This window comes from Callorhinchus milii, unplaced genomic scaffold (assembly GCF_018977255.1).
Source record: "Callorhinchus milii isolate IMCB2004 unplaced genomic scaffold, IMCB_Cmil_1.0 Scaffold4, whole genome shotgun sequence".
Taxonomy (NCBI): Eukaryota; Metazoa; Chordata; class Chondrichthyes; order Chimaeriformes; family Callorhinchidae; genus Callorhinchus; species Callorhinchus milii.
The window spans coordinates 72,683,684-72,704,419 of NW_024704745.1; the positions used below are offsets into that span (position 1 = coordinate 72,683,684).

The 20,736-nt window shown below is 42.9% G+C and overlaps 1 protein-coding gene across 1 annotated transcript; it reads left to right on the forward strand.

The window, feature by feature from the left end:
• The first annotated feature begins 14,099 nt into the window (after positions 1–14,099).
• On the forward strand, positions 14,100–20,385 carry ccna1 (cyclin A1). Its single transcript, XM_042334053.1, has 8 exons — positions 14,100–14,450; positions 14,782–15,073; positions 15,513–15,640; positions 17,463–17,686; positions 17,901–18,105; positions 18,444–18,557; positions 18,825–18,958; positions 19,461–20,385. The coding sequence occupies exons 1-8, from the start codon at positions 14,319–14,321 to the stop codon at positions 19,519–19,521; spliced, it is 1,290 nt and encodes a 429-aa protein (XP_042189987.1). The 5' UTR covers positions 14,100–14,318; the 3' UTR covers positions 19,522–20,385.
• The last annotated feature ends 351 nt before the right edge of the window (positions 20,386–20,736 follow it).

A 20,736-nucleotide genomic window follows, 5' to 3' on the forward strand; every position in this document is an offset into this window, starting at 1 on the left:
TTAATTGCAAACTGTAGTGACTTGTGTATTTCTGGGCAAACACGGCAACCAATTTACACACAGCAATTCTTGCAAACCACCATGATGTGAATAACCAATTTTATCTGAATAACTGTTAGTCAGGGCACTGGGAAAATGTCTCTTCTCTTTTGAATAATTCTATGGGATTTTTGATGTTCTCCTGAACACCTAATTTTAACATCTCATCTGAAGAATGGCACCTGGCATAATGCAGAGCTTCCCCAGCATTGCATTAAAGTGTCAGCCTGGACTGTGAGTGGGGCTTAAACCCACAACCTGAAGTGAGAGTGCTACCAAATAAACCAGTCTGATACCTATATGCCCTAATTGAGTCCTTGATCAAAGAAAAGGTATCATGTAAGTGCTAAGCAGATTGAATTCAGATCAATATTATTCAGATAGATTTTGTTCCCTGTTGTATATATGTTATATGATCTGGTACAGAAAGGATAACAGCATTATAAAGAGCGGGAGGAAAGCAAGAAGCAGAGGGACAGAAAGCTTCTTGTAAATGTTTGTACCAGATTGTTAGAAGCTTACTATGCAAGCCTGTGCATGTATTACTGGACTAGTACAATTACAGTTACCAAATCGTTTGTGGAATGAAAATACAACTATCGTACACCTATTGTTTTTTGGCTGAGCTGGTTTCTTGGTTTCATATATTTTTAAGAAAACAGTGATTCTCCCTCTGTCCTGGTCAACAATTCCCTCATAAAAAAATTGATCATGGAATCAATTTCAGAACCATCAAGTGAGAATTAAAAGCTCCAGTCTCCCAGCAACCACACAGGGGCAAAGCGCTACCCAAAGCTGGAGCACAGAATCATTCACCCTGACCAGCAACTAGCAAATTACTGGAATCTGGGCATGCTTTGTTGCCTTCAGAAGGTATGATTGCTTTTTGACCTCCTTACCCTGTGTATTGCATCACGAAAACATATCTTGTCAATTGCCTACACACTAGCTCTGAACACTACAAGATAGTTTGAAGACGAGGGGGTCAATTGATCTTTATTAAAGTCCAACTATAATAATAATCCTTGCATTTGATACAGCACCTTCTCATGTCTTCAAGACGTCTCAAACCACTTCACAGAATATACTGTAAAGTGAATTGACTGTATAATGATCTTTAAAGGCACAATTCGGGTAATTATAATTAGTGAAAAAATTAAAAAGACATTTGTTAGCTATATCTGTATCTACATTATTTTCACATATCTACATCATATATCTACATCATTTACAAAGTGTAGCCAAGTGTGTACATGTTTAAACTGCTGCACAAAGTTATAAACATGCCCCAAAATAACAAACCCGTAAAAATCAAAATAATGGTAGCCTTATGATAATAGTCTGCACCAACAGGCATTAATCTGCAGCAATTCCTTGAAGGTGTTTTATCATTTTCATCTGTATCTGAAGGGACTAGAGGGCATCAATTTAAGATAGCAACCAAACAAGCAAATGGGGAGATGAGGACAATTGCTTTCACCCACAGAGTTTTTAGGATATGGAATGTTCTCCCAGGATCGATGGTTTAGGCAGAATCCATATTAGCTGTCAAAAGGGTCTAGGTAAATGTCTAAAACTGAGTAAACTCCTGGGGTATGGGGGAAAGGGCAGGGAAATGAAACTGAAAAAATTGCTCTTTATAAGAGCCATCACAAACAAATAAATAAACTGAATGGCCTTCTTCTGTGCTGTAAATGTCTACGGTTTTATGGTTCTAGGTCAGTGCAGGAGTTAAAGAGACGGTAGCCATGAGCAGATAGAATAATTCCTTGGTCAGCTTCAGCTTGCATTTTAAGAAGATGGAGAAGGATTGCTTCTGGAGATTTCTACCCAAAATACAGCGATGTGTGCCATAGCAGCCTGTTCATCCCCTGCATTTTTGGCTAAGCCTCCCATTTAGAATGTCATTGTGGCTGATATGTTTTGCCCATAAAATACACAGTCATTACACTTTAGTGTATATTCCGTGAAGCGCTTTGAGATGTTTTAACAACGTGATGAGGCACTATATCAAATGTATCGATAATTTATTATTATTATTTACCTATTTCCTTTCTGGTTGCCATGATCAGATTGGGTGTGCAGCAGATAACATATCACAGGTGGTCAAAATATTACATACTGTATTACAAAATCTGTACAAAAATAAATCAGAATAGAGTTGTCATCTGTAATTTCAAGTGAATAGGTAAAGGAATATTGGTTTGGAGTAAAATGAACATCAATCAAGGTTTTTTAAACCATAACTTTGGTAAGTTACCAAAAGGTATTGATTTATGAATGGAGAGTATTGAGTGAGATGCCTCAAGAGTTAGAGTGATAAGGAATGATTCGATAAGGTAAGACTCCTACTTCATCTGTGCAAAGGGCTTTGAAACGTTTTCTTATGTGAAAAGTTCTATATGAATGCAAATTGTCATTGTATATAAGATGCTTATAATAGTGGAGAACTTCATTAAAATGGCAGACAAGCTCGCTGTTATCATTTCACATGTGGTTTTCACTGCTGTTATTTAGGTATATAGAGGAATTACTTACAAATAATTATGCTGTCACATGGCCAGGTCTGCTTGCAGTGATGATCGAAAAGGCATCCATTGGCAAATGAGATGCCATGGGTGCTTCACGGTAGGTTTTTTGTTGTTGGTCAGCTATTGACTTGCAGTTCAACACACAGACTCAACTTCAACTGTGGCAATTCCTTAAATTCAGCCTCTATTTTGGAAACTTGTTTCTTTTAAACAACTGTTATTAGGGAGGAAGGAAAACATTTACAATCTTGCAAAAGCTAACTCTTGTGTCCTGGATTCACTGTGCAATGCAAATTTTATACAAGACTCAAAGCATCTGTTAAATCCTAGATTTAACAATCTATTGAGCGACAATTCCACCATCTTATCTCACGCTTTATGAATAGGCTATTAAACATTTGCTGTGCTTGCTGTAATACTGTTGATCCATTAGTAAGTGAATAATGATGCAGACAGCAGAACAAAAGGCAAATTGTGGCTACAAATCACTAAGCTGCACTGGAGCTGAAAGAAAAAAATCTTGTGGTTAACAGAAATTTAGTGGAATAGAAACTAAGAGAAAATAATTCATCACATTTTCTTTCAATCAAAATATATTGTTATTAGGATCTTATTTATTTTGTTATGCATCACTTCCCTAAACAACCCTCACACGAAGATCAGAGATATAGTAATAAAACAACAACAATACATTTTTGTTGTGTTTTCCCCTCGAATTTAACCTCCTATCTGTCTGTCTGATCTGGTTTGGTCTGTCTATCTGTCCTGTTTCACTGTGTTTCCTTCCTTGGTATCACATTGATACGGATATACTGTACCACAGGCTGTCATTTATTTGGCTGAAGCCGGACTGAATGACAAATTTAACTTCTCCCAAGCCTTTCTTTGTTGATGCCTGCAATTCTGCATTTCTTCAAGTCTTCCCATTATATGCTTGGAACATTGTCTGCTTAACTCTTCAAGACTGCTTTTAACTTGCTCCTAGGAGCAGTATTACTAGGGGTCATTCAGGATGTTGTGGACGTGGACAATAGATCCCTGCAGAATGAACTCCAGCATAGCTATCTTTTTTGTCCAACATAATGTTGAGCCTCAGTGATTATTCTCTCGCTGGTACACACCATGTGCAATCGAACATTTTCGACATGCCTCAAATTCACCTTCCTGTATATCCTTTGAGCCAGATGGGTGATCCTATTATTGTAAGGTATGATAAAGGATGCATATGCTACAAACTTGTACCAAAGATGTACAAAGAATTTACAGTAAGGAAACAGGCTATTTAGCAGTAAGTACGAACCCGGTTGTTAGTCGATTGGCGGATCTCTTTTCCAGGGACAATAATTTCTTAAAAAATAAATAAATTGGTCACTCAATCCACGACTGTATGTGGGACACTGCTCTGTGGCTGCCGCGTTTCACCCACAAAGTATACAATCAATCCAATCAATATTCTGTGAAGCAATTTGAGACATCTCGAAGACGTAATAAGGTGCTATATCAATTGCAAGGATTATTATTATATTCAGATAACATCCACTTTACAAACTCTACCAGCAAGTGATGGCATATAGGGGTCTTACCCTTATTCAGAGAAGTATTAACAACATTTAAATGGGATAGGAGTTGCACTCTATTTGGATCACAAAATACATATCCCAATGATTTATCATTTAGATTTACATTTATTGTCTGATCTTACCTTCCTTGCCCAGTAAAAAAGGAATAGAAGCAAAGATGATTAATGCTGAGGTATATCCAGCCTTGCCAGGGAACCCACCCCTTCCAGCAGCAATATGATTAGTAAATTACCAACTTTTCAGAATCTGGGAAAATAAATCTGTTCTCAAATTTTACCAAAGCCTCATGAAATTTCTCCGGATCTTCCTCTTGCTCTGCTAATTTACTCCTCAATTCTTCAACTATAATTCCCTGGAGAAAGAAAGAAAAGAATCAACTTTCTAATAGGTGACTTTTGCAACACAGCCAACTGTACATTTACAAAAATGGTTCATGTTATCGTATTTCATTTTTATTGCACTAACATTCAAGCTTTTTTGCATAATCCACAGCGGATCAAGTTCAAAATCCTCATTCTCACCTTTAAACTCTCTGGAACTCCATCCTACACCTCGCCCCCTCCCTTGCCTCCTTCAAAACCCATCTCAGCAGTAGTGGGGTAGATTAAGAGGTCTGCTGAAATTAGGTGAATTAGAGAAAAAATTGTGTTCATTTTACATGGAAAATTTCTATGAAGGGTCAGCAACTATTATGTTGGGATACAATACTTGAGTCCAGCCCATTGTAAGGTTCTGACACATCCACATGTTTTCACTATTTTTCTTTGAAGTTGGAAATTACTTTATTTTGTCTTGGACATATATATAGTTCTTTAGAAAATAGTAAACTATGTGTTGTGTTGCTAGTGTACATCACAAATGTTAGTAAACATATATCTGTTCAAGAAATATAAACAGATGGTGAAGAAACACCTATGACAAAAGTTAAGTGCTCAAATATTTCAGGCCTCTTGCTCTTTAAATCTGAGCTTCTTGTTTTTCTGATTTACTGATCTTCCCAGCTGTCAGCAGTACTACTCAGCTACTTACAGGAGTCGAGGGATTCATATCCAGCTTCTTCAACTATTTCATTGTGATTACTACTGATCTCCACTGATGGATTGTTCAACAGAAATTGCATCTTGTGATCTGAAGGCACTATTGATCTGGAGTCAGCAGCTTACTGACAGCTCACCCAAGAAGCCAACACATTGATTTTACATTCTTCTGGCCTATCTGCACTGTTCCCAGAAACTAGAAAGCTACAAAGCTGTAACTTAAACAGTTTGAGTGTGCAAGTTTATGCAGATACCAGATTTGATGTAATAATAATCCTTGCAGTCGTTGAGACGTCTCAAAGCAGCACTTCACAAAATATACTGCAAAGTCAATGACTGTATATTTCCCGAACGAAATGTGGCAGCGAATTGCATACAAATATGCAGTCAATTCACTTTACAGTATATTCTGTGAAGCGCTTTGGGACGTCTAAAGACGTAAAAAGTGCTATATCAAATGCAAGGATTATTATTATTATTAGTGGCAGATTGCTTTCCCTGGGGGTAATAATCCCTTCAAAAAATAATTTGGTCACTCAGTCCACGACTGTTTGTGGGACACTTAATTGGCCGCCACGTTTCGCCCACAAAATACACAGTCAATTCACTTTACATTATATTCTGTAAAGCGCTTTGAGATGTCTCGAAGACGTGATAAGGAGCTATATCAAATGCAAGGTTTATTATTATTAAATTCAATGCATTCTTTTTTTTCTGACCCATTGGTATCACTTAGTGAGGCTGAAGTTCACAAAATGTTTCAGAAGTTTCAAAACAACAAGCATCCTGTAAATACAATGTATAAATATAACCTTGCATCACATTGTTGAGACATCTCAAATCGCTTATATAGGATATACCTTAAAGTGGTATGACTGTGTGTATTTTGTGGCTGAACTTACATCAATCTCCTGGAAACAGCCATGATTGAGTAAACAATTTTAATTGGGGATTTGTTGTCTGAGACAAACTCCCTTATATCAAGATGTAAAACGTCCTTCAAGATGATATTTCTATGCAGGTTATAGTTTTGATTAGCCAATAAAGAAAGGCTCTGTCCTTGGTCCCTTCCTCTTCAATATCTATATGCTCCCTCTAGATGACATTATCCGCAGACATGGGGTCAACTTCCACATGTATGCGGATGACACCCAACTCTACCTCTCCGCCTCCAGCCTTGACTCCAGGACCACTGCTGTCCTGACAGAATATCTGTCAGACATCAAGTCTTGGATGAGAGCTAACGGTCTACATTTGAACATCAACAAGACCAAGGCCCTCCTGATTGGCTCCCGTCATTGCCTCCATACCTCAGGCAAATATAAGGCAAATTGTAAGATAAAATATAAAGTACAAATATCCCGTTGAAAAATTTAGTTTTTAAAAAATAGTATAATAGTCTCAGAATAGTTTAACCTCAGAAATAACAAATTTAAGAAAAAATAACTTCCAACTATTTGGCTTCCTCCTCCCCCTATCCCACCACTACAATCTTCCAATCTCTTCCTCCACTCTTTAAATTTAGGCTTGCTCACAACCTTTGCCATCTCCACCAAAAATCTTCCTGTGGTCATAATCCTTCTAAATATCTAGTTCTTTGGCAATTCTTTGCCTTCAGTCAACTCGCTCCTCTTCCTCTTTTTCTCACCTTGCTCAGTGTTCCACAACATTCCTGTAAAGTGCTTCAACACAGTATCCTACTTGAAAGTGCTACATAAGTGCAAGTTGTTATTGTCCTTTCAGATCACTGTATCTCTGGGGATGCATATGTTTTCTACAATTGTTAAATGTTTGCTTAATTACCTTTGAAGTGCGGAATGTATATATATAAATGCCCTCCCCACCCACCCGGAAATATAGATAATGAAGTCCATAATGGGTAGTAGACATTGTGTGACTGTGAAGGAAATAGCATGGTTTGCTGAATGGCCTTTTCTCATTCCACGCTTTCTTATGTTCTGAAGAGTTACTACCTTTAAAAACATCAATGGTTCTCTTTGTAAAAAGAAAACCTGTCATTACCATAAATGTAAAATACAAACAGGATTACTTGCACTCCACAAGACTATATCCTGGAGTTTTGCTGAGATCTGGGATAAATTATGCAGCATTTCTCCTCAAGAAATTAAATAAGCATGGTGGTATCAATGACTGAAAGAATTCAGAGTCTGTGGCAGTTCACTCCTTTTGTTTGTTTTTTCTGACTCCCGAATGCATCGATTCGTGCTGTATGAGTACCTGCTGAGTGTTCCCAGCGACTTCTGTTTTTGTTTCATGCTGTGTTATGGTTTCACAAACACCAGCAGCTCTCCGATAAGCCTACATATTTGAGCCTAGTGCTCGTGGGTGTTGTCAGGCTATTTGACCATGCAGGACATCACAATTGCACATGAACCCATCACTAGAATGGGTCACTGAATATTAATTAGTAATGAGAATCTTAGCTGTTTTTCACTCCCATGGATTTATCTGAAATGTTAGCACCTTTGTTTTCTTCAAACTGCAATAAACTGACATCCGGAATCTAACTTGCAACCTTGTTGGGCTATTTGGCTTAGTAGCCCTCTAGGTAGCTCATATGTCTTCTGAATCATCGGAGGAGCATAGGAGGAAGAAAATTTGATGGGTTGAATTATAGATTATTCAAGAAGCCCTATCAGTGGCTCTATAGCCATTATAGAAAGGTTTTGGGTTTGATCTCTTTTCGGTTCTAAACAGGAAGAGCTTCAGTCTCCTTGGCCTAAGGAGGAGAATAACAAAGAAAACATTGGACATAGTTGATAATCCTGATTTCTATTTGACCTTCTATGCTAGAAGTACACTAATATTGATATTGGAATTATGCTGTTCTGTGATGATCCCCATGGTCACTGAAGCATCACACTTGCACATAATTCTGTCTTCATTAGGAGGGTCACTGCCACCAAGGGAGGAAAAAAAACAAAACAAGAGGAAGAATCTGCGCCCACTCAGCATGTCCAATTCACTGTCACGAGGGGTGACAAGCAGGTGCCTCCAGTCTAATGTGGGAAGTAGTAACTCCAGCAGAAGTTGCTATACTCAAAAGGAGACATTTAAAAAAATATTATTTATGAGAAGGTTTACAAAAAATGTTCCATATTCAGCAATCAGAACCTCATAATGTCAATCCATCTCCTGACAGATATAGTTAGGCAGCACAAAACTACCATAATTTGGCATTAATTGGACAATCTTATTCATATGAAACCCAGTGGCAGATGGTGTGGGAACCAGACACATCGCACCTTTGAAGTCAAGGAGCTCTTTATTTCAGTAGTTGATTTAGATTAATTTCTTTTTCTAGCGCATCAATTTTCTCCCTATCTACCACTTCTCTCCTCAAAGCATTTGAAACTTTTTTTATCCTCTTGGGATTAGTTCCACAGACACCAGACTCCTTCCAGTAACTTGCCCAAGTGGCCATTAACTGTATTTGAGTCTTAGAGGTAAATGTCTACAGGCTGTTCATCCTTAGGTAGCATTGTAGATGCATCTGATCCTATCCCTATCCAAAGTCCACGTACACTAGATATCAATTAGATTTATTAAATATCAATTACGAGCCTAACTTTCCCCTTCTCAACTTGGGGGTGCTGAGCCAATTGTATCACCTGTAGTGTTGCCCAGGCTGAGAATTGCCAACCCAACAAAAAATGTGATCGAACAACAAAAAATGGCATTTGTACAGCGCCTTTCATGTTGGGAGGATGTCCCATGGTGTTGGACAGTCAGGGATTTGAACCTGAGCAGGGAGTTAGGATCAGGATGGGTGGAAGTCAGGGACGGTAGGGGTAGGAGGGTGACTGAAGGCACGGTTAAAGAGGAGGGTCTTGAGATGTGTCTTGAAGGCGGCAAGGGTAGGAGCAAGGCGAAGGGACTGTGGGATGGAGTTCCAAAGGGTGGGGGCAGAGGCTGAAAGCCCAACCACTGATGATTGAAGCTGAGACCTTTACTGTATTTTTTGGAGGAGGACCTTTACACCTCTCCTCAAAAACCCGCCCTCGATCTCTCTAATCTCTCACACTACCGTCCCATCGCCAACCTACCCTTTCTTGCCACGCATTGTAGCAGGTCAACTTCAGTCACATCTCTCCCTCCACTCCCTCCTCAAACTCCTGCAGTCTGGTTTTTACCCTTCCCACAGCACAGAGAAAGCGCTTGTCAAAGTCAAACAACGTCTTCTTTATCTGTGACCAGGGCTCCCTCTGTCTCTTCGTCCTCCTAGGATCTCTCTGCCGTGTTCGACACAGTCGACTACACCATCCTCCTACACCGCCTCTCCTCCCTCATCCACCTTAGTGGGACCGCACTTGCATGGTTCGAGTCCTACTTAACCAACCGCCTCCATTTCATCTCAGCAAATGGTTTCTCCTTCCACCCCTGCCCGGTCACCTCTGGGGTACCCCAGGGCTCCATCCTTGTCCCTCTTCTTCTCCTTATCTATATGCTCCCTCTGGGCGATGTAATCTGCAGACACGAGGTAACGTCTTCACTTCTGCGGATCTGAACTCCTCAAGCTCCCTGGACTCTCCCTCAGGCTCACCAAACCAGTGCGCAACCTAGGCGCCCAGTTTGACCCCCAGCTGTCCTTCCTCCCCCACATCCAGTTCGTAATCAGGACCGCCTTCCTCCACCTCTGATACATTGCCGCCTCCGACCCCAAATGCAGCTGAAACCCTCATGCATGCGTTTGTCACCTCCCATCTGGATTATTCAAACACGCTCATTGCCGGTCTCCCCAGCTCCACCATTCAAAAGATCCAGCTCATTCAGAATTCTGCTGCCCGCATACTGACCCAGACTAAACTCTGCACCCACATCTCACCAGTTCTGGCCCAAGCTCCACTGGCTCCCCATCACCGAACAGATCGACTTCAAGATCCTCACTCACGTGTTCAAATCCATTCACTCTCTGGCACCTCTTTATCTCTCCAACCTCGCAGTCCCCAATCCACCACAGGGCGCCTCCGCTCGACTGGCACCAGACTCCTGCTTGTCCCTCGCACCCTCTGCCCCATCATCGGAGGTTACGCTTTCAGCCACTATACCCCAAAACTGTGGAACACTCTCCCTCACTCCCTTGCCCCCTCTCTCCCCTTTTTCAAGTCCCACCTGAAAATCTTCCTCTTCGACCGTGCTTTCGGCCACTTCCCCGCGGCTCGGAGACAGACTCCACCACTAGTAATCACTCTGAGATACTGTCCTGCGTGGAGGGCGCTATATAAGTGCAAGTTGTTGTTGTTGTATAACATAGCTATTCACTGTATAAACCTGCTGAACCAACAACTTTCATTTTCTGAGATCTTGTGGCACTCTCTGAATATTGAAGAGATGCTGATTCAAATTAGACCTTTATTAAAGATAAATGTGAACATGAGGGGAATAAATTATGGGAAATGGAGAAGGCTCAGGACAGATCTTATTGAAGTATTGGATATAGGATACGAGAGCTAAACACAAGATACTGTATCATGAACTCTACAGGAGTGGAGCACAAGCTCAGCAGAGGGCAATTTGATTTCATTACTTTGAATAGAGAGAAATGGAATGGGCTACTCAGGAAGCAGTTTGTGTCAGCGAATTCAAGTAATTTTAGATAGCATTTTTGGCAAATAGCTATTGAGGGGACATGAAATATAGTTAATGGTTTTCTTTAACTTTAGAACTGACCAGATGGTCTTTTCTGGTTCTGCGCATTTCTAAATAAATACATGATTTGGGCACATTTGTGAAAATTGAAAATACAGAAAGACACACACAATCACATATGAACTGCAACTCTTTGTTCTCTGGGTATGTTTATTTCTGTACAGAGCATCTGGCTAATAACACATTAAATAAACATAGACGTTTGCAAGTTAATCTGAAAAATGATTTCAGGCATACTTAATATTTTATGGTTGAGATGTGTCTATAATATTTTAGAAGGGTAAGGTTTGATGAAATGCAAACATGTGATATAATGCATTTTTAAAATGATTTTCTGGCCAGCAATCTAACAATCCGCAGCTTTAGTGGGAATTATTGTGACTGCAGATTGGTGTAAAGGATGCCTGGAGGCATATGCTAGTTTCAATAGTAAGTCACATTGGCAAATATATATTTAGGATAAGGTTGTATCAGCATTAATAGAGTTCTGTAGCTCAGTGGTTATAGACTCATCTCACAAGCGAGAGGACCTAGGTTCGATTCCCAGCAGGGCAAAATGATGGGCAAGTTTCCTTACTCCACACGCCTGTTTATCTAGCAGTAATTAAGAACCCGATTGTTAAATCGATTGGCGAATCACTTTTACGGGAATAATAATCCCTCCAAAATAAAAATTTGGTCACTCAATGCTGTAAGTGAATTAACTGTATATTTGTGGGCGAAACGCAGCAGCCAATTGTGCACAGCAGCATTCCACAAGCAGTCATAGATTGAGTGACCAAAATATCATTGGGTTTTTTTCTTGAGGGATTATTATCAGGCGTGTGGAGTAAGGAAACTTGGCCAAGCTGTTGCCCTACCGGGAATCGAACCTAGTCTCTCGCTTGTGAGGCAAGTGCTCTAACCACTGAAAAATGCAAGTAGATAATAGGTCGGCGAGATCTACTTGAAAGATTCCTGAAGGGATCCCATTTACACTCCTTGAATTCCTTATTTTGCTGTACGCAATTGGCTGCCGCGTTTCGCTCACAAAACACACAGTCGATCCACTTTACAATATACAACAACAACAAATTAAGGATGGGACTAACCGCGGGATTGGGACAGACTATTACAATTAATAATAATCTCTGCGTTTGATAAACCGCCTTTCGCGCGGGGAGTGCGCCTCAAAGCCATTTACAGGATTGACTGCAGAGTGTGGTGACTGCGAATCTTAGGGGCAAAGTGTAACAGTAATAATCCTTACACTTGACATAAGGGAAGGAAATCCCAGTAAGAAATACCCACAAAATCGGAGGCTGGTGGAGCTGGAGATGGAGGAGGAGCTGGAGGAGTGGAGAGGAGGAGGTGGAGCTGAAGGTGGAGGAGTGGAGTGGAGGTGGACTGGAGGTGGAGTGGAGCTGGAGGAGGAGGTGGAGCTGGAGGTGGACTGGAGGTGGAGGAGGAGTGGAGGTGGACTGGAGGTGGAGTGGAGCTGGAGGAGGAGGTGGAGGAGGAGGTGGACTGGAGGTGGAGGAGTGGAGGTGGACTGGAGCTGGAGGAGGAGTGGAGGTGGAGTGGAGGAGGAGGTGGAGCTGGACTGGAGGTGGAGTGGAGGAGTGGAGGTGGAGGAGGAGTGGAGTGGAGGTGGACTGGAGCTGGAGGTGGAGTGGAGCTGGAGGTGGAGTGGAGGAGTGGAGGAGGAGGTGGAGCTGGACTGGAGGTGGAGTGGAGGAGGAGGTGGAGCTGGACTGGAGGTGGAGTGGAGGAGGAGGTGGAGCTGGACTGGAGGAGGAGTGGAGGTGAAGCTGGACTGGAGGTGGAGTGGAGCTGGACTGGAGGTGGAGTGGAGGAGGAGTGGAGGTGGACTGGAGCTGGAGGAGGAGGTGGACTGGAGGTGGAGCTGGACTGGAGGAGGAGTGGAGGTGAAGCTGGACTGGAGGTGGAGTGGAGCTGGACTGGAGGTGGAGTGGAGCTGGAGGAGGAGGTGGAGTGGAGGAGGAGGTGGAGCTGGACTGGAGGAGGAGTGGAGGAGGAGTGGAGGAGTGGAGTGGAGGTGGAGGAGGAGTGGAGGTGGACTGGAGCTGGAGGAGGAGGTGGAATGGAGGAGGAGGTGGACTGGAGGTGGAGGTGGAGCTGGACTGGAGGAGGAGTGGAGGTGAAGCTGGACTGGAGGTGGAGTGGAGCTGGAGGTGGACTGGAGGAGGAGTGGAGGTGGACTGGAGGTGGAGTGGAGCTGGAGGAGGAGGTGGAGTGGAGGAGGAGGTGGACTGGAGGAGGAGTGGAGCTGGAGGAGGAGGTGGAGTGGAGGAGGAGGTGGAGTGGAGGAGGAGTGGAGGAGGAGGTGGAGTGGAGGAGGAGGTGGAGTGGAGGAGGAGGTGGAGGTGGACTGGAGGAGGAGTGGAGCTGGAGGAGGAGGTGGAGTGGAGGAGGAGGTGGAGTGGAGGAGGAGGTGGAGTGGAGGAGGAGGTGGAGGTGGACTGGAGGAGGAGGTGGAGTGGAGGAGGAGGTGGACTGGAGGAGGAGTGGAGCTGGAGGAGGAGGTGGAGTGGAGGAGGAGGTGGAGTGGAGGAGGAGATGGAGTGGAGGAGGAGGTGGAGTGGAGGAGGAGGTAGAGTGGAGGAGGAGGTGGAGGTGGACTGCAGGAGGAGTGGAGCTGGATGAGGAGGTGGAGTGGAGGAGGAGGTGGAGTGGAGGAGGTGGACTGGAGGTGGACTGGAGGTGGAGCTGGAGGTGGACTGGAGGTGGACTGGAGAAGGGAGGTGGACTGGAGGTGGAGGAGTGGAGGTGGACTGGAGCTGGAGGAGGAGTGGAGGTGGAGGAGGAGTGGAGGTGGAGTGGAGGAGGAGGTGGAGCTGGACTGGAGGTGGAGGAGGAGTGGAGTGGAGGTGAACTGGAGCTGGAGGAGGAGGTGGAGTGGAGGAGGAGGTGAGGAGGAGGTGGAGTGGAGGAGGAGGTGGAGTGGAGGAGGAGGTGGAGCTGGACTGGAGGTGGAGTGGAGGAGGAGGTGGAGTGGAGGAGGAGTGGAGTGGAGGAGGTGGACTGGAGGAGGAGGTGGAGGTGGACTGGAGGAGGAGTGGAGTGGAGGTGGACTGGAGGTGGAGTGGCGATGGCGATGCTGAGCTGAAGCTATGGCCGCCCCTCCCTGGGTCACCATAGCAACCGCGCTGAGCCGCCCGGGCAGCGCGGAGGCCCAAGTGCAAACCGATGGCGTGTGGCGTTACTATGGCGCCGCTGATGCGGAGATCGCCACGGGCTGAGCTAACGGCGGCGGCGGGTGGTGGTGGGAGGGATTTAAGAGACGCGGCTGATTGAAAGCCATTTGCGAGAATGATGGAACCGGAGCGAACCGCCGGGCGCCGGGACACGAGTTAGAGCCGCCGCTGTACATCAGGCGGTCAGTCAGAGGGTCGGGCGGTCAGTCAGTCAGAGTGGAGGTCGGTGACCGGTTCTCTGGTGTTGAACGGCCGCCGGTGACTATGTTTGGCGGTGGCGGCTCTGCTCGGGGGGGGACCCCCCTCCGCCTCACCCGCCCTGTGCCGACCCTCCACAGACCGAGGACGGTGTTGGGGGTTTTGAGTGGAAACGATCAGCGGCTCCGATGGTGTCCGGTAACTCTCATTTTTATTTTTTTTATCTTTTAAAAAAAATACACATTCGTTGCTCCCGACTGCGCGGCGACTCGTTTTAGACCCCGACACCACTTCACACCTCTCTCTCTCTCTCTCTCTCACTCACTCACTCTCGAGCTGCGTTTAGTGTATTTTTTTGAACGTAAAGAGGCAGTGGGCAGTGGGCAGTGGGGGGGGGAAGTGTTGGTGTTTTACAGATTTCTTTCGTTTGCAATGAGTTGCGGGGGGTCGTCCCTTCGTAGTCCTCGAGGATTTGGTGTTATCCCCAACGGTTTGACCTGTTATTTTTTTTGAACACTGATGTCCACAGACGCCCAATAAACCGCCTCTCGTTGCATTGGGCGCCGAGAATGGATTCCCCTCCGGTAAGAGCACTGGGGCACGTCCTGCGGCTCCGGCCGTCTCTGTGCCCAACCCCAACCTCAGTGTCCACATGGAGGAGATGGAGGAGGAGGAGGAGGAGGAGGTGGTGCTGGAGGAGGAGGAGGAGGTGGAGGTGTCTGAGGGTCACCTCAGCTCCGAACTGGAGGCCAAACTTGGACAAGTGGAGGGTGTCTCCAAGCAACAGGACGATTATTGTTTGTACTTGGACCTCAGCGAAGGTAGGACTCGAACATGGGCACAGCGTCTGGTGTCTGTCTGTGTGTGTGTGTGTGTGTGTCTGTGTCTCTGTGTGTGTGGGACCGACCCACCGACCGAGGATTCCAGTCTCTAAATAAAAGCCACACACACACACACACACACGTTCCGGATCGGTCGGTCGCTGCTCGCACACGAGGGGCGGTGTGAGGGGAATGGTGACCGGGGACGGGGCCCTTCCTACATTCACAACTTGTGGTGTTATAGTTATAATATAATAATCCACGCATTTGATATAGCGCCTTATCTATTTGTTAACCTTCTTGATACACAACTAAAATTGTAACGCGTGCTACCACACACTTAACTCAAAACTAAGGCTAACTATTATTTGTTGTACACTAACACCTTTTTTTAATAGGTTTAAATATAAACCTCAATTAACTAATGATTCTATTCCAGCTTCTCCTATGTTAGTGGATTCATCTGTTAACTCGCAGTCCCATCACGGTTACTCGACTGACAGTGTAGATTACCTCGCTGCTGAAGAATATACAGAAGATATTTATCGCTACCTCAGGGAAGCAGAAGTGAGTTCCTAGAATGACTGCTATTTAATGCAATAAAAATACAAATGTGTTTTTTTTTGGTGAGCTGATTGTCTGATGTCCGCATTAAACCCATCACTGCGCTTAAAGAGAATCCAAACTGAAAATTCCAGGGATCGGTTGCTGGAATGGAATGGCTCTGGAGGGATGTATTCTGCTTCCCGAATCCCAAAAAATATTAGGTGCAGGTTGGCACGAGCCAAGGCACGGGGACCCCAGAGTCTGTTAGGGTACTGCTGGAGTCTGACCAGCTAGAACCGCATAGCTTGCCATTGATATTGCTGTCTGGCAAACTTTCCTGAGAATATCACACTTATCAAGTGATCACTTTGCATTAGTGATATAACAATATAGTCGAGCCACAGGATAAACCTTGTTCCAGCAGTGACAGTGTCTGGATTAGGGCATCATTTGAAGCACCTTTACCAAAAAATGGATATACAAAGCAACATGTTGTGCTACAAACTAAACAAAATGTAAAAGATTCATTTCATAACTTGGCTTTTGTTAGCAATAGAACGAATAATTTTGCTGCCAAGTATCTTGCGAGGCTGAAACAGCAATTCATTGTGTATTCTTCTAGCCTCTCCTGAACCTATAATAATGCTTTGCTATAAATGAGCTTGTGTAAACCAATGCCCTAACATTAATGTAGTTGCCTGGAGTGTCCTACCATATTGCCACTAATATTTAATGAATTGAACACCATTCAATTGTTTAAAACTTTACTTATGATGTGAGCCCACTGAACAGTTATCCATGCATAGGGTGGTGAATTTTCAATCTCTTCTCCCCCCCCCCCCCCCCCAATCCTATAGATACCAGCTGATAGTGAAAAAAGTAACTTGCATCGTTGAACATTAAGCTTGCATTGCTGTTTGTGCCCTTGCTTACATTAAAATACTGTACTCATTGTTCTCCCAATTTCTTTTAAGTTTTGTTGTGCACATTGTCTTGTACTTGTGTTTTTTGAATCTCCTGCCTCTGTTTATATTTAAAAAAAGTGAATTGTATAGGTAGGAGCTCATGTTTGCAATTAATTTGGGATCTGAATGGCCAAACTTGCTTACTGACTACTCAGTTTGTAAATGTTGCCAAATCCTGGGATTTTTGAATATAGAATAATAATCCTTGCATTTGATATAGCAGCTTATCATGTCTTCAAGACATTTTGAAGTGCTTCACAGAATATAGTGGAGGTAGATAAATATGCATTAGGTCAAGGTATTAAGGGATATGAGACAAGGGCAGATAACTGGACTTGAGGTACAGATCAGCCATGAATTTATAAAATAATAGCTGTTTATAGTGCAGAAAGAGGTCATGCAGCTCAAGTCTACCCTGGCACTCTGAACAATATATCTAAGATGTAATGGAAGATTTCACTTGTACAGTAAAACTCAAAAATAATATTTAATGATGTGAAGTACAAGTTGCAAACAAACTTGTAGAAGTTGTGCAAAATCCAATTTAATCAATCTACACTGCATGTGTACTTCTATGCAGCCAGTAAGTGTGCCTGGAGTAGTTCATCACTAACTGGTAAGTGTACATGCAGTGACTGGTCAAAACTATTTTCCCCACAATTCAATGCATCTTGACCCATTGCCAAATGCACACTTGCCAGTAAGGATTGGAATCGCATTGGAATAAAGAATGGAAGGGGAGAACATCTCGTCTGTTTTAGTACTTTTGAGACCTTAAGTAAAATCCAGGCGAAGATTGGAGTGGGGAATAATATTGTAATTGACTACTCGTCTAAAGTTGGTAATGTTCTTGGAGAAAACGATCTGTCTTTTTCTAGGTAAAATTGAGGCCAAGGTTTGGGTATATGCGGAAACAGCCAGACATAACTACTGGTATGCGTTCCATTCTTGTGGACTGGCTTGTGGAAGTTAGTGAAGAGTACAGCCTGCAAACCGAAACCTTATACTTGGCAGTAAACTACTTGGACAGATTCCTATCCTGCATGTCAGTCCTCCGAGGAAAACTGCAACTTGTAGGAACAGCAGCTATGCTCATAGCATCGTAAGTCTGGTCCTTAAATATCCATATATATGCTCAAATGTATAATCACTTAACTGATTCAACTGAGTGATGTAAGCCATCTTAACTTGGTTTTAATTCTTGCCCAATAACTTTTTTTTCCAGATGAAATGCATGAGTTTCTAATTTTTTAAAGTACATTGAAAGATTATGTATGCTAAATTAAGTTTCCAACTTTGAAACTATTCTATCCTAGGAAATATGAAGAGATTTATCCACCAGAAATAGATGAATTTATCTATGTAACAGATGACACTTATACAAAGAAACAACTATTGCGCATGGAGCACCTCCTTTTAAAGGTTTTAACATTTGACATGGCTGTTCCCACCATCAACCAGTTCCTTGTACAATTTCTGAAGGAAGAAGAAACTAGAGAAAACATGAGTACCCTTGCTATGGTATGTATGCAAACTTGGGAGAGAAATGATGTTGCTAATCGAGGCTTGCTCTCCAAAACTGAAGGAGCACTTCACTGTTATCTCCTTTGGATGAAATGCTGAACTAAGGGTTGGTAAAATACTATTTTAAAATCCTATAGCAATTCATCTTCTTGCTGTAGCTAGGTTCCTTTTCCCTTCCTCCAACAAACCTGGCCCCATAATCATTGAATGAACACTGTTTTAGCATCTGCAGAAGAAGTGTTGAAATCTGGGTCCATTTTATTTGAAAATGAAACCTCTTCACAAAGAGTGCCTCCTTTTTAACTTGTCAACTAATGACTCTTTCTAATCCACAGTATGTAGCTGAACTGAGCTTGCTAGAAGCTGATCTGTATCTGAAATACACTCCCTCAATAATAGCGGCAGCTGCATATTGCTTGGCTAACTATACTGTGAACCAGACTTTCTGGGTAAGTTTATTATTGTGCTCTCAAAAGTTTAACTGGATAAATGCCCTCCCCTCCCCAAAAAGTTAACTTAATCATTATCAACTAATGGTCCATTCAATTTAGTGCCTTCTATTAACTACAAGGCAATGGTATTTGCAGAACAGATGTGTAGTGCAAATTTTCACAGCCACTGTTGTTAATCCCAGCTTCACGTGACAACAAACTACCCAGAGTTCACCTAGTTCTACTGCTTGCTCACTTTTGCTATGTGATCTGCTCTCTTGACAGCCTGATTCTCTTGTTGTTTTCACTGGTTATTCACTGGCTGAAATTGGGCCTTGTCTGAATGACCTGCATAAGACTTTTCTCCAAGCCAAATTCCAGCCACAACAAGCTATTAGGGAAAAGTACAAAGGCTCCAAGTAAGTTGTTTTTTATAAAAAAAATAATAGATGGGTTGTTCAGCTCCACTTTAATTAACTTGATGTCACTTGATATGAGTTAAATTGAACTAAACAAGGTTGCAGGTTTTGATCAATTGGGTAATTAACTGAAGCGGCAGTGAGGGTGCTGCACTTAGTGTGGCCTTTGGAAAAGGTAAATGTCAGCCAGGGTTCCTGCCCATGATTTCTATGCCATTGCCACTAATGGAAAGTACCTGAAGGATCTGGTTGAGCTGTGCTGACAGACCTTGTGAAACAGCTTGTTCACTCCATTCTTTAATGTGTGAAGATGCTTTGCTGAGGGTTCTGGCACCAGTCAAAATGTACCACAGATAGATTGGTGCTTTCAGTTGAAGGGATTGAATGTGGGTCTGTGCTGGGTCCCATCCAATTGCTAATATTTATTGCCTGGATTCAGATTCATTCAGACCCCCCTTTGAGACGAGCATTGTAGTTTTAAAAATATATTTTTTTTACTCAGGTACATGAACATTTCTCTGATTGAGCCACCAGCAACTCTACCTCTGCATGGGCTTGTCTGAAACAATTCTGGATGAAAGGAATATCTTTGCTTGATCTGATATTTCCCATGTTTGCACTTGAGGGACAACTGCTGGTCAACTGTCTCAAAGTGGCTAAGCTGGCTGCTACTTAGGGGGTGGGTTTGTTTATAGACTAACATTTTAAATAAGGTGCAATTTTTAAACTACAGTATTATTAATAATGCAGGGTGGCCCTGTTAGAACACCCTCCAGTCGGGTACAAGTTCACTTGAGGTGTGGGTCCACTGTGGGCACTTCTCTATACTTGGTGCTTACAGCACTGACTCACTGGCTTCCTGTGCTAACAAATGGGCAACTTCAGGTCAGGTTGTCGCTTATGTTGCTTCCTAGCACGTGTGTGCTTGCACAGCAAGCAGTAGTAAAATCACGTCCTATTACTGCAAGGGAAGTGTGACTGACATCACTACTTACTACATAGGAAGCTCCATTAAAATAGCTTTGTGAAGGCAGTGATGTCAGCACTACTTGTACAAAATGCACATGGAGGAAGTGATGTCAACAGTTTAAGTATATTCCAATTTTTTTCATGCTTTACTAACAAAATATCTGATATTGCACCCAGACAATCGTGTTATAACTGGGTTGCCCTGTATTAACCTTTTTAGTATTTAAAAAGGGCACTATTCTTGTGAAACCACAACTATTTGCATGCAATTGAAGTTAACTGAGGCTTTTGGTCTATTCAAATAAGCTGTTAATGTTGTTTCATGAAGATAGTGCTGCTTCAAATGAAAAGTAACTTTCCCATGTTGACCTTGTTTATAAAATTGAACTTATTCAGCATAAGGACTGTACATCTGTACTTGGCATTTGGACAACTAATAAAATCTTTTTAAATTTGAATGTGCTTGATGATTTCTGTTACTTCTGAAATATACTGGACAAATAATATCTGACATGTGCCTCCTGAAATACATTATATAACTAAGGCTGACTTAGTGCAAGTGGCTTTGAAGTTCTTTTTCTGACTAACAGAGGAAATAATAATCTGAAAGTGCCTTATCACAGGCTATACTGTAAAGTAATGAAGATGATGATAATCTTTGTATTTGGATATAGCATTTATCATATCTTCAAGACATGTCAAAGCGATCACACAGAATATACTGTAAAATGAATTGACTATATACTTTATGGGCGAAACACTGCAGCCAATTGCGCACAGCAATTTCCCACTAACAGTCATGGATTGAG

What these genes read in the sequence shown, in the direction of transcription:
- ccna1 (XM_042334053.1), top strand. Translation starts at nt 14,319, where the DNA reads ATGTTTGGCGGTGGCGGCTCTGCTCGGGGGGGGACCCCCCTCCGCCTC. An exon ending in ACATGAGTACCCTTGCTATG is followed by an intron (nt 18,106 to 18,443) that starts GTATGTATGCAA and finishes TCTAATCCACAG; the next exon opens with TATGTAGCTGAACTGAGCTT. An exon ending in GAAAAGTACAAAGGCTCCAA is followed by an intron (nt 18,959 to 19,460) that starts GTAAGTTGTTTT and finishes TTTTTTACTCAG; the next exon opens with GTACATGAACATTTCTCTGA.